Source organism: Sciurus vulgaris, assembly GCF_902686455.1.
Source record: "Sciurus vulgaris genome assembly, chromosome: 1".
Taxonomy (NCBI): Eukaryota; Metazoa; Chordata; class Mammalia; order Rodentia; family Sciuridae; genus Sciurus; species Sciurus vulgaris.
Window position 1 is genome coordinate 73263137 of NC_136461.1, and position 13881 is coordinate 73277017.

Genomic DNA, 13881 nt, shown 5'->3' on the forward strand with positions numbered 1-13881 from the left:
TTCCTTTGCGGGCGCTGCAAAGATGGCCGAGTTGGATATTGGTCAGCATTGCCAGGTGGAGCACTGCCCCAGCGAGGTGACCCGGAGTCCCCGTTCCCTGGCCGCGATAGATCCAGGCCTTGAACACAGAAGCAGAGAGTCACATGGTTGTCCAGAGGTAATAATCAATGAGAGACTGAAGACTGATAAACCGAAATCTTACCCATGCTCATTCAAGAACTGTGTTGAAAAAGAACTTGTGGCAGTTATATGTCCTTACTGTGAGAAGAACTTTTGCTTAAGACATCGCCATCAGTCAGATCATGAGTGTGAAAAACTGGAAATTCAGAAGCCCCGAATGGCTAACACTCAGAAACTTGTAAAAGACATTATTGATTCCAAGAAAGGAGAGACAGCAAATAAACGACGGAAAGGTGCCAAAAACAGTGAAACAGCTGCAAAGGTTGCATTGACGAAGTTAAAGATGCATGCTGATGGGGACAAGTCATTGCCACAGGGTGTGTCTTGTAAGCAGCATATAGCTGGAGTTTGTTTTTTTAATCCAGTTTGATAGTATGTCTTTTATAGACTGAAAGAATTTACTTTCAGGTGTTCTTGCCTAAGGGGAGCAAAGAAAAAAGCAAACCCATGTTCTTTTGCCACAGATGGAGCATTGGAAAGGTCATAGACTTTGCAGCTTCTCTAGCCAGTCTTAAAAATGACAATAACAAATTAACAGCTAAGAAATTAAGGCTATGTCACATTACTTCAGGAGAAGCCTTACCCTTGGATCAAACTTTGGAAACCTGGATTACTAAAGAGGATTACCCTTTATATAATGGTGGAAATATTATTTTGGAATATCTTAGTGATGAAGAACAGTCTTTAAAGAATGTTGATTCATATTTGGAATAGTCACTCAAGAATTCAAACTAGAAATCACAAGGAAATTTTTTATGTACTTGGTTATGTCAATTTATTTTACTGTAGATACTTTAATTTTTAAAAGTTGCTTTTTAATGTATTTTCATTTTTTCATAATTTATATTGTCTACTAAATTTGGGTTTTTATGTTTTAAAGTTTATGTGCTAAAACTCAATTGTTAGCAATTTTTTAAAATTAGATTTTATTAGTTGATACTGTAGAAATATCAGCAAAGGTATGTTTCCCATTTGGTTAATGTCACCTGTTGATTGTGCACTGCTCCATCTCATTTTCACTCCAGTATCCAAGCTGAAGGAACAACCCGCTTTTGGGGGACTTTGCCTTTCTTATGGCAGAAGAAGGAGATGGTAGATATTCGTTCAGCTCTTAAAAGATACCTATGTCGCTTTGGCTTTAAACAAATCACATGTAAAGCCTAGTATTATGGAACCAGAAAGTACAGCTTTATTTTCTGCCTACATGATGTACACATTGATGTGTGTACATAAATTATGTAGATTTAGAGATCACCTCCTTCAGTCTTCTAAATTTTTGGATGAGGAATCTCAGGCCTAACAAGAGAAACTTATTGCCTTGGTTATCATCTACCTGCATTGGGGTATGTTTCTGATAAAGAACGTCCTCCAGTAGGATTCATCTTTATTGTTTGTATGAAATATACTACAAATGAGAGGGATGATGGGATAGCCCAGCCTTATTACAGTCTTTGTATATGTATCAAAGCAAAACACCTGCTAACAAATACTACATTTTACCAACAAACTGAATTCAATGTTTCTGATGTTTTCTATTATGCTTAACAAAGTACTACTTTGCAGAAGGAATACAAATTATTTCTATATGTTCTTTGTTTTCTATGCTAATCATGGACATGTACAGTGGATTTAAGTTTAAAGGAATAAACTGTTCATTTGGAAAAAAAAAAAAAAAAAAAAAAAAAAAAAAAGAAAAAGGAAATATCACTAGACCCTACTGAAATCCAGAGGATCATCAGAAATTATTTCAAACACTTAAACTCCAATACGTTAGAAAATCTTGAAGATATTCAAAAATTCCTAGAGAAATCAGACCTAACCAAATTGAACCATGAGAATATACAAAACACAAACAATCAATGGCAAGTTATCAATGAAATTGAAGTAGTTATCAAAAGACTTCCGAACAAAGAAAATCCAGGACCAGGTGGATTCTCAGCTAAGTTCTACCAGAACTTTTAAGCATGAATACCAATCCTCCTCAAAATATTCCATGACACAGAAAAGGAGGGAGCATTGCCAAATTCATTCTATGAGGTCAGTATCACCCTGATACCAAAACCAGATGAAGTATATCAACATAAGAAAACTTCAGACCAATATATTTTATGAACATAGATGCAAAAATTTTTAATAAAATATTGTCAGTCTGCATGCAAAAACACATTTAAAAAATAGCACACAATGATTAAGGGGTTTCATCCCAGGAATGCAAAGTTGGTGTAACACATGGAAATCAATACATGTAATTCAACACATAAACAGACTTAAGAACAAGAATAACATAATTATCTCAACAGATGCAAAGCATTTGACAGAGTATAGCACCCATTCATGTTTAAAACACTAGAAAAATAGGGATAGAAAGAACTTATCTCAACCTTGTAAAGGCTATATATCACAAACCAAAGGCCAACATTACACTGAGTAGTGAAAAACTAAAAGCATTTTCTCCAAAAACAAGAATAAGACAAGGATGGCCTCTTTCACCACTCCTACTTGATATAATCCTTTAACTCTAGCCAGATGAATCAGTTAAGAGAAAAAAATTGAAGGAATACAAACAGAAAAAAAAGAGCTCAAATTATCTCTGTTTGCTGATGACATGATTCTATATTTAGAAGATCCAAAAAACTCTACCAGAAGACTTTAAGAGTTTGTAAATGAATTCAGCAAAGTTTTAGGATACAAGATCAACACTCATTAAAAAATCATTTTTCTATACTCTAACGATGACTCTACTGAAAAAGAAACGAGGAAAACTATTCCATTCACAATAGCCCCCCAAAACAAAATCAAAACAAAAAACAATTTAGGAATCAACCTAACAAAAGAGGAGAAGGACCTCTACAATGAAAACTACAGAACACTAAAGAAAGAAACTGAAGAAGATCTTAGAAGATGGAAAGATCTTGACTTGAACTTTGAGCAATCTGGGAATTGTTTAGACCACGGGAACTCTTGGAAATGGGAAAAATGTATTTTGTATTGTGAGATGGTTGTGCGCTTTTGGGGGTCAGGGGTAGAATGTTATGGTTTGGATGTGAGGTATCTCCCAAGAGTTCACATGTGAAACAATGCAAGAAGGTTCAGAGGAGATACCATTGGGTTATGAGAGTCTTAACCCAATTAATTGATTTAATCCCCTGATAGGGATTAACTGAGTCGTAAATGAAGTGATAGGGTGTGGCTGAAGGAGGTAGGAATTGGGGCATGACTTTGGGTATATATTTCTATCTGGCAAGTGGAGTATTTCTCTGCTTCCTGATCACCACATAAGCTGCTTCCCTCTGTGACACTCTTCCACCATGTTGTTCCCATCTCACTTGGAACCCTGAGGAATGGAGCTGGCTGTCTGTGGATTGAGACCTCTGAAACCGTGAGCCCTCAAATAACTCTTCCTCCTCCATAATTGTGCTAGTCAGATCCTTTTAGTCGCAGCAGTAAAAAAGCTGAATAAAACACTAGATAAAGATGCCAAAAACATACATTGGAGAAAGATAGCCTCTATAACAAGTGGTGCTGGGAAAACTGGAGATACATATGTAGCAAAATGAAATTAAACCCCTATGTCTCACCCTGCACAAACTCAAAGTGGATCAAGGACCTAAGCATTAGACCAGAGACTCTGCAACTGCTAGAAGAAAATGAAGGTCCAACACTCTATCATGTCTGCTTAGGAACTGAATTCCTCAACAAGATTCTGAAAGTGCAAGAAGTAAAATCAAGAATAAATAAACGGGGAGGCTTAAAACTCAAAAAGCTTCTTCACAGCAAAGGAAACAAACAAGAACATGAATAGAAAGCCTACAGAACGGGAGAATCTTTGCCACCTGCACCTCAGAGCATTGATATCCAGGATATATAAAGAACTCAAAAAACTTAACACCAAAAAACCTTAGTAACCCAATTAATAAATGGGCAAAGGAACTGAACAGACACTTCACAGAAGAAATACAATCGATCAACAAATATATGGAAAAATGTTCAACATCTCTGGCAATTAGAGAAATGCAAATCAAAACAGCACTGAGATTCCATCTCACTCCAGTCAGAACGGCCACTATCAAGAATACAAGTAACAATAAATGTTGGTGAGGATGTGGAGGAAAAATTACCCTCATACAGTGCTGGTGGGACTGCAAATTAGTACAACCACTATGGAAAGCAGTATGGAGATTCTCCAGAAAACTGGGAATGGAACCACCATATGACCCACTCCTTGATATAGATCCTTGGTATAGATCCAAAAGATTTAAGACACACTACAGTGACATAGCCATACCAATATTTATAGCAGCACAATTTACAATAGCCAAGCTATCAAACAAACCTAGGTGCCTTTCACCAGTTGAATGGATAAAATAAATGTGATATGTGATATGTATATTTACACACACACACACACACACACACACACACACACACACACAAAATGGAGCACTTAGTCATAAGGAAGAATGACATTATGGCCTTTGTCAGTAAATGGATGGAACTGGAGACTATCATGCTAAGTGAAATAAGCTAGTCCCCAAAAGTCAAAGCTCAAATTTTTTTCTCTGATATGTGGAAACTAATTCAAAATAAGGGGTTTGGGGGAAATAAAAAAATAAGATGGAAGAAAGATCAGTGGAGTAGATGGAAGGAATTGAATGGGAGGGAGGAGGGATGAGACAAACATGTTCTTTGTCTCATAGACCTCTGGCAGGTCCTATATTTTCCCCATTTTTCAGTCCCTCTTGATTTCTTTTATTCCTTTCTTGGGCTAGATCAATAGTTGATCTTCTGATCTCTGTGGTACCCTTTTATTTTACCAATTCTGGCTCAGTCTTTTAAAGCAGCTTTACCTTTTTTATTCCCAGAAAAATATGACTGGGAAAAACTGTACCCTTACACAAAATGGTATCATTCCATCTTGAGAGGCAGAAGGGTAGGAACATAGATTGTGGAAGGAGATGGCCTAAGTTTAAATATAACAACTATGTTGCTATTAGTTATTGTTCTTAGAGAAATTATTTAACCATTTCATGCCTTAATTTTTTCATCTATGAAATGGGGATAATAACTGTACCTATTTCATGGAACTGTGAGAATTCATTCATAAAGAGCATAAATATGGCTAGGACATAGAATGTGCTCTGCAATTGTTAGGTATTATTATCATTATTATGAATATAATACAAATCCAGTATTTCCTACCTCAGTTTGACAGTTAGTAAGGTATATCTCATCTTTTAATATTGTCTTTGGGCATTTTCCTCTCCCATTATCTTCAACTACCATTCTAAATTACCATATTTTCATCAAGTCACCTGCTTAAACCCTAATCCTTATCACGACAGAATTGTCATCCTACTCTCTTAAACACTTTCAAGCTGTCAGGTATGATTGTTTTCTTTCTTCAGGCTCAGAGGATGTGAACTAGTATAGGAGCAATAACTCTGACTTGAGCTACTTGTGAGCCATTTACCTTGGGCAGATTCGCAGATGATGACCTTACCCTTCTAGCAATCTTCTTTTCTGAACTCAGGAAAAGGTATTGCCATCCATCCTGTCACATGATCTAGAAAATTTTTGACTTCTCTTTCTGCTTTACTCTACAAATTCTACAAATATGAAAATTCTGTAGAATTTATCTCACAAATATTTCTATGCCTCCTGCTTTAGTTCATCTCTCTGTCATTTTTTTTGGCCTGGTCTAGTGCAACGTCCTTTTAATAGGTTATCTTTCTTCACTCTTGTCTCCTCAAATTTACTTTTAATCCAGATGCTAGAATTATCTTCCTAAAATACATTTCTGATGTTCTTGCTCTTTGGCTTTCTAATGCCTTACCACAGCCTATAAAATAAAAAGTTCAAGCTTCTTAACAGAATACACAGACTTTTCATAATTTTCTCGTTACTCTATTTATTACTACTCTGCTTTGATGTTGACTGTCAAAGAATCCATACAACTTCATGTTTGAAGGTTATTGCTCATACTATGCCTTTTTGGAATTCCCTTTTTCTTTAAAAAAAAAACAAACAATTTCTTCTAGTTGTCAATGGACCACTATTTAATTAATTTATTTATATGTGGTGCTGAGAATCAAACTCACACATGCTAGGCAAGAGCTCTACCACTGAGCCACAACCCAGCCTTCCCTTATCCTTATTCCCTCTTTTCATACAGCTAACTCCTTCTCTTCCTTAAAACTCATGTTGTTACCCACTGCCACACACACATAGATTAAGTCTTATTTTTTTCCCTTCCCCAGGTAGGAATAAGGGCGCACTGCTGTGTTCCTATGTTGCCTTTCAGTATCTTCATCATTGGGTTTAACATTGAAGTATAATGATTGTTTGTATAACTGCCCTCTGAAATAGATTATAAACTCCCAAAGGAGTCAGCAACTTTATCTTAGACATCCTTATATCTCCAACAGATACACAGTGCACAATCAGAAGGCCCACCATAATCATGGAATGAGAACTAGATCAACAAACACTGAACCCACAGAAGAGAAGAAAAATTTTCCTGGGAATGTGGCTGAACACATTTGCAGAAGTTATATCATGCAGAACATTATTTATTGTGTTAAGAAATTGGCATTTTAAGATAGATGTTATGAGAACTCTTAAAAATTTTCAAGGAGATTAATATTATAAGAGAGATAAACTGATAGAAGGAATGATATACTTTGGAGGAGATATGGCTTCAGAGTGAATGAGAGTACTGTCAATAGAGACTAAAAGGAAGGACAGCCATAAGAGACAATGGGGGGTGCTTACTCGAAAAGAATAGATGGCTAGCCAAAGAGGATGTATTAGGAGTGGTCTAGGACGACTCTCAGTTTGGGATTACTGGGCACTGAGATGGAAGTAAAAAGAAAAGCAGGAAAGTGATGGGTTTAAATATTTTAAATTGAGATGTTTATGAGATATACAGATGGATATTTAAAGAGATAACAGGAAATCAATAACTGGTGCTAAGGAGAGAGGTATGAATTAGAGCTACCAAAATAATATTGGTGATTAAAGTCATTATGATAATATTATTTCTAAGCCAAGGAAATGGAAGGGCAACTTCCTGCCAAGACTGAGAAAGGCTAATGAGAAGGTAAGGTGAGAAACCCAGAGAGAGGGGTTTCATAGAAGCCAGGGAAGGAGAGGGAAGAAGGGATGGAAAATGGTTTAATTTATTTAGTACTGAAGTTAATAACAGAAATAAAATAATTGGATTTTATAATTATAATAAATGTGGTTTATTTTAAAATATACTAAATAGAGTCACCTCAAACTGCTTCTTTCTGTAAAGGAGATAAAACAGTTAGAATGAAGGGCTACCAAGTCAACTCTGAATCAGGAAAGGGAAAGTTTTATTTTTTATTGTCATTTTAATGAGCTCTTTGTTAGAGGACAACTTTATATATATGAAATTAGGTTCATACCATGATTCCTGATTTTAATGGCATTTTAGGTTTTATTTTCTGAATATTAAAGAAAATAGTAAAGAATCATTTTTCATAATATATAGTAAATATATTAACTTTACCTTAGAGTCTTACAAAAAGTATTTGGTATAAAAGAAAAAGAAAGAATCACAAAATAATTACCTCAACACCCATTTCTCCAGGAGGTCCAGCCTCACCTTGAAGTCCTCGAGGTCCCTATATTAAAATAAAATTTAAGATATGAAAATCAAAGTTCACCCTTCAATAATCAGATGCATCTAAATATGGAATTAATAATATGTGATTATAATATAATCATCAACAATGCATTACCTTACTCTCTCTATACACAAAATTATATCTTTAGTTGAGTAATCTGTGCCATTTTTAGAATGATATTAAATTATGCTTGGATTCAAAAGAAAAGAAAGGAGTCCCATTCATTTGTTTATATCTTAATTCACTGATTCATTCAACAAACATTGATCAAGTACTTGGTAAGTATCAAATTGTGTTAAAGGTTTTACAAGTTATCTTATTGAAAGGATATGATAATCATATATCTACTTAATATTTCTGGAAAATATGTGACAAAACAATTTTTAAAGAAGCAAATATATGATACTTTTTTACAACGTAGTTTTGCTTTTTCTAGAATGTTATGAAGTTAGAATTAGATGGTATGCAGACTTTCGTATTGTTTTCTTTCCATGCATTTAAGGTTCCACTGTGAATTTTTGTGGCTTGATAGCTCATTTCCTTTTATTGCTAAATAATATTCCATTTTATGGGTGTTTGTTATTTTCCATTTGCTCTTTTTTTTGATACTGGGGATTGAATCCAGGGGTGCTTAGCCACTGAACCACATCCCCAGTCCCTTTTTTAAAATCTTTTACTTTAAGACAGGGTCTTGCTTAGTTGCTGAGGAGCTCACTCAGTTGTAAGTCTGGCACTGAATTTGTGATCCTCCTGTCTCAGCCTCCCATGTTGCTAGGACTAGAGGTGTGCACTACAATGCCTGTTTCCATTTGCTTTTTGAAGGATGTTGTCTCAGTTCTTTTGGGCTGCTATTACAAAGTACATAAACTGAGAGCTTATAAACAGCAGACATTTATTTCTCACAGTTCTAGAGGCTGGAAAATCCACTATCAAAGTGCTAACAGCAGATTCAGTGCTTGGTGAGATTCCACTTTCTGGTTCATAGATGGTATATTCTTGTTGTGCACGACATAGCTACAAATAGACTTTTATCTCTCTAAAGTCTCTTTTTTAAAGAGCACCATTCCCAGTCATGAAGGACCTAATGCCCTCATAATCTAATCACCTCCAAAGTCCCCATCTCCTAATCCTATTGCCAGAAAATGGCAACCAATAACCAAAAGTTATTGCCTACTTTTGGGCAACTATGAAATTAAAGCTGCTATAAATTCCATGTGCATGTTTTTGAGTGGACATACATTTATCACTCATTTGAGTAACATCAAGGAGCATGATTACTGAACCATATGATAAGAGTATGTTTAGGTCTGCCAATCTGTCATAAAAAGTGGTGGCACCATTTTGTATTCCCAGCAGTAATTTATGAGTCCCTGTTGTTGTACATCCCTGTCAGCACTTGATATTGCTGGGAATTTGAATTTTAATCATTCTAACAGGGGTGCAGTGCTATGTAATTTTTTTTAAAATTGCAATTCCCTAATGAGATTATTTGAGTATCTTTCACTTTTATGCCACTTTTGTATATTTTCAGGTATGGTATGTGTTCAGATCTCTTGTTCACTTTTTAATTTAAATTTTTTTTTTTTTTTACTTTTAAGAGATCTTTTTATACTTTGGATACAAGTCTTTTTATCAGACAAGTATTTTATGACCATTTTCTCCTAGTCTATGACTTGTATTTTCATTCTGTTAGCAGTGTTTTTCAGGGGAGATGCTTTTAATGGTATGAAGTACAACTTATCCTTTTTTTCCCATGGTTTATGCTTTTGGTGTTGTATCTAAAAACTCATTGCCAAACTAAGGTCACACAGATTTTCTCCTATGTTTATCTTCTAAGGAGTTTTATAATTTTGCATTTCTCATTTGAGATTTGCTGTGTGTGTGGGGGTGGGGGGACAGAGCATGCATAAGTGTGAGAGCTGTTATGATCTGCACCTATATTCTTTTTCCCCCCATAGGCATATGGCTATACATTTTTCCCTCCCTGCATCATTTGTTGGAAATACTGTCCACTGAATTGCCCTTGCTCCTCTGTCAAAGACCACTTGCCACTTTAGAAAGAGCCATCCTTGTGAGATTCAAGGAAAGCACATCCTAGGCAGAGTGAATAGCTTGCACAAGCCTCTGGTGTGTCTGAGGAACAAAGGAGGAACACTGTGACTCGAGTGTTAAGAGGGGCGTTGAATAGGTTCACATGTATGAAGACATGGTATGAAATTGGGTCTTATTTTAAGTACAAAGGGAAGCTATGAGAACATTCTAAATAAAGCAATGACAGATCAGATTTGGTTTTAGAAACATTACTCTGGCCATTATTGTGTAATGTCTCAGTTTGAGGTAGGGAAGCTAGTTAATTTAGGAGCTCTACTCAGTGAACTGAACAAACAGTAATAGGGTCTCAAACTAGGGTTGAGGCAGGGTGAGGTGGGGTTGGAGGATGGAGCTAGGTGGAGAGATATGAGAGGTAATACTTATGTAGTCTTAGACCATAAATTGATATTTTCCTGGTATCTAGTCATTTAGTTCTACTTTTTCTAGTAATTTTTCCTGGGTTTTCCAAGAAATAGTATCCTCTATGGATAATGGTAATATTTCTTAAATATGTTCATTTCATTTTATTGCATGTTTTGTTGACTGTTATGTTTAGAACAATGTTTAATGATGATGATGGTGGATACTTTTTTGTTTCTGGTTTTAATGGGAATATCCATAGTGTTTTAAGTTGGCTATTTGACTTACATGTTCTTTATAAAGATAGTATCTCTATTTTTAACTTTTAAAGATTTTGAATTAGAAATGGCTCTTGAATCTTGTCACGTAGACTTTGGGGGCATCTGTTAAGATGATCATATAGTTTTTCTCATTTTGGTATGTTGATGACTTACATTAATGGACTTTGCAACATTAAACCATCTGTACTCCTGGAACCAGGTGGATTCATTTTTAAATATTGTTTTTAAACAATTCATTGTTTATTTACATTTACATAGACTTGAATTATAAGGGTTTGAAATAGTTGATCTAATAATAAAGACTCATTTTGTTGTCAAAAAAAAAAAAAACAAACCACTTGCCTACATTTGTGACTATATTTTGTACATACTGTGTAGAACACAGACTATATCTATATCCTTTTTCTGGGTTTATTATCATGTTTCCATGATCTATTTATTTCTTTGCCACTACCACACTGTCTTGATTACTGCAGCTTTATAGTGAATCCTGAAGTTCCATAGTGTCAGACCTCCAACTTGGTTCTTCAACACTGTGCTGGTTATTTTGGGTCTTGTCTTTCTACGTGACCTTTAGAATATGTTTGTTAATATCTAAAGTAATTTTACTTCTTTTACTTTAGGAGACTTGTTAGGTCCTAAGCCAGCAGAATGAAGATTTGGGCCTACTTTTTCTTCTATTAGGCACAGAGTCTGTGTTCTAGAGTTTAAGTGTTTGATCCACTTTGAGTTGATTTTTGTGCATGTTGAGAGATAGAGGTTTAAATTTAATTTTGTTAAATATGGATTTCCAGTGTTCCCAGACCATTTGTTGAATAGGTCATCTTTTCTCCAATGTATGTTTTTGGTGCCTTTGTCTAGTATGAGATAACCATATTTATGTGGTTTATCTCTGTGTCTTCTCTTCTGTAACACTGGTCTACATATCTATTTTGGTGCCAATACCATGCTAGCTTTTTTTAAAAAAATCTTTATTTGTGGTGCAGAGGATCAAACCCAGTACCTTGCACACGTGAGACAAGACTGTACCACTGAGCTATAGTCCCACCATGCTGATTTTGTTACTATTGCTCTGCAGTATAGTTTAAGGTCTGGTATTGTGATGCCTCCTGTTTCACTCTTCTTACTAAGGATTGCTTTGGCTATTCTGGGTCCCTTATTTTTCCAAATGAATAAATGTTGGCGAGGATGTAGGGAAAAAGGTACACTCATGCATTGCTGGTGGGACTGCAAATTGGTGCAACCACTATGGAATGCAGCATGGAGATTTTTCAGAAAACTTGGAATGGAATCACCATTTGACCCAGCTATCCCACTCCTCAGTTTATACCCAGAGGACTTAAAATCAGCATAGTACAGTGATGCAGCCACATTAATGTTTATAGCAGTTCAATTCATAATAGCTAAACTATGGAACCAACCTCGATGCCCTTCAACAGATGAATGGATAAAGAAAATGTCGTACATATACACAATGGAATATTACTTAGCCTTAAAGAAGAATGAAATTATGGCATTTGTAGGTAAATGGATGGAACTGGAGAATATCATGCTAAGTGAAATAAGCCAATCCCCAGAAACCAAAGGCAGAATATTTTCTCTGATAAGTGGATGCTGATCTACAGTGGGTGGGGGGTAGGGAAGAATGAAAAAACTTGGATTGTGCAAAGGAGAGTGAGGGGAGGGGAGAGGCAGTGGGGAAGGGAAGGACAGAAAGAGAAAGACACTACTACCCTATATACATGTATGATTACACAACTGGTATGACTCTGCACCATGTACAGTCAGAGGAATGAAAATTATGCTCCATTTGTGTACAATGTGTCAAAATGCATTCTACTGTCATGTACAACTAATTAGAGTGTATTAAAAAATAAAAAAAATCTAAAGTAAGCTATTAAGATTTTGATTGAAATGTCACTGAATTAATAGATCAACTTGTGAAAAGCTGACATCCTAACAATATTGAGTTTTCCAATTCATGTACATGAAATATCTCCATACTTATTTAGATCTTTGGTTTCTTTGATTGGGTATGTAGCTTTCCTCTTAGAGATCTTGTACATACTTTGTTAGATTTATACCTATTTCTTTCTTTTTTGGAGCTAGCATAAATGGTACCATTTCTTATGTTAAATTCCAATTATAGTAGTTCCCCTTATTCACAGACAATATGTTCCAAGATCCCCTATGACTTTGTGAGAGTAAAAAACCCTGCACATGTTTTTTCCTATACCTACATACATACTTATAATAAAAATTTAATTTAGAAATTGGGTGCAATAAGATTAACAACAATAAGAACAATTACAACAATATACTGTAATAAAAGTTACACGAATGTATATTCTCTGTCTCAATTGCCATGGGCATATGTGGATAAAAAGATTATTTACATCCTGGGCAGAATGGAGTGACAGTGCAAGATTTCACCATACTACTCAGAATGGTAATTTAAAACTTATGAATTAGTTATTTCTGGAATTTTCCATCAGCATTTTCAATCACTATTGACCATAGGTAACTGAAATTATGGAAAGTAAAACTGCAGATAAGGGGGGCGGGTTACTGTACTCTTGATGGTATATAGGAAAACAACTCACTATTGTATATTTGTATGATTTGTATAATTCTGTATACTTGTATAATTGGTATTTTGGTTTGCTATAACCTTAGTTCTAGTATTAGTTCTAGTAAGGTTTTCTTTAAAGTAAATCAATTCTTTAGGATTTTTATATATAAAAGCATATTATTTGAGCAAAGTTTTATTTCTTCCTTTTCAATACATAATTTAAAAAATTTTCTTTTCTTATATTATTGCTGTAGCTAGGAATTCCAATATAATGTTGAGTAGGGCTAAAACAAGAGAATTATCTTTTTCTCATTTCCTTGTTCTAAGGAGGAAAATATCTAGCTTCTCTCCATAAAGTATGATATTGCTTATAAGGCTTTTTTTTTTTTTTTTTGAATATATGTTCTTCATAAAGCTGAGGAATTTTCCCTCCATTTTGTTTCCTGAGAGTGTTTTATCATGAATGGGAATTAAATTTTGTCAAATGATTTTTCTGGATCTTTTTGTAACAATATATTTTCTTTTTTAGCCTGTTAAGGTAATTAAACTGTTTTTCTTTGTATACCTGGAATAAATCCCACCTGGTCAGGATGTATACTTTATTTTGTCATATCTGATTTGCTAGTATTTTGATGGGGATTTTTATATGTATGTTAATGGATATTGATCTCTAGTTTTCTTGTAACGTATTTGAATGGCTTTGGTATATAAGGGTAAATCTGTCTTCAGAATGAGTTAGAGAGTG

The 13881-nt window shown here is 34.9% G+C and overlaps 1 protein-coding gene and 1 pseudogene across 7 annotated transcripts in view; one reads left to right on the forward strand and one right to left on the reverse strand.

Moving 5' to 3' along the window:
- Nucleotides 1-13881, reverse strand: part of COL24A1 (collagen type XXIV alpha 1 chain) — a 375093-nt gene that overhangs the window by 91048 nt on the left and 270164 nt on the right. For all 6 annotated transcript variants that reach the window (XM_079139420.1, XM_079139419.1, XM_079139418.1 and 3 more), the window contains one exon: nucleotides 7776-7829. In XM_079139420.1, coding sequence (XP_078995546.1) covers nucleotides 7776-7829 — 54 coding nt within the window. The remainder of the gene's footprint in view (nucleotides 1-7775; nucleotides 7830-13881) is intronic.
- On the forward strand, nucleotides 23-1824 carry LOC306638314 (AN1-type zinc finger protein 1-like; annotated as a pseudogene). The gene is made up of 2 exons: nucleotides 23-496; nucleotides 568-1824. The product of its transcript is annotated as an AN1-type zinc finger protein 1-like (transcript).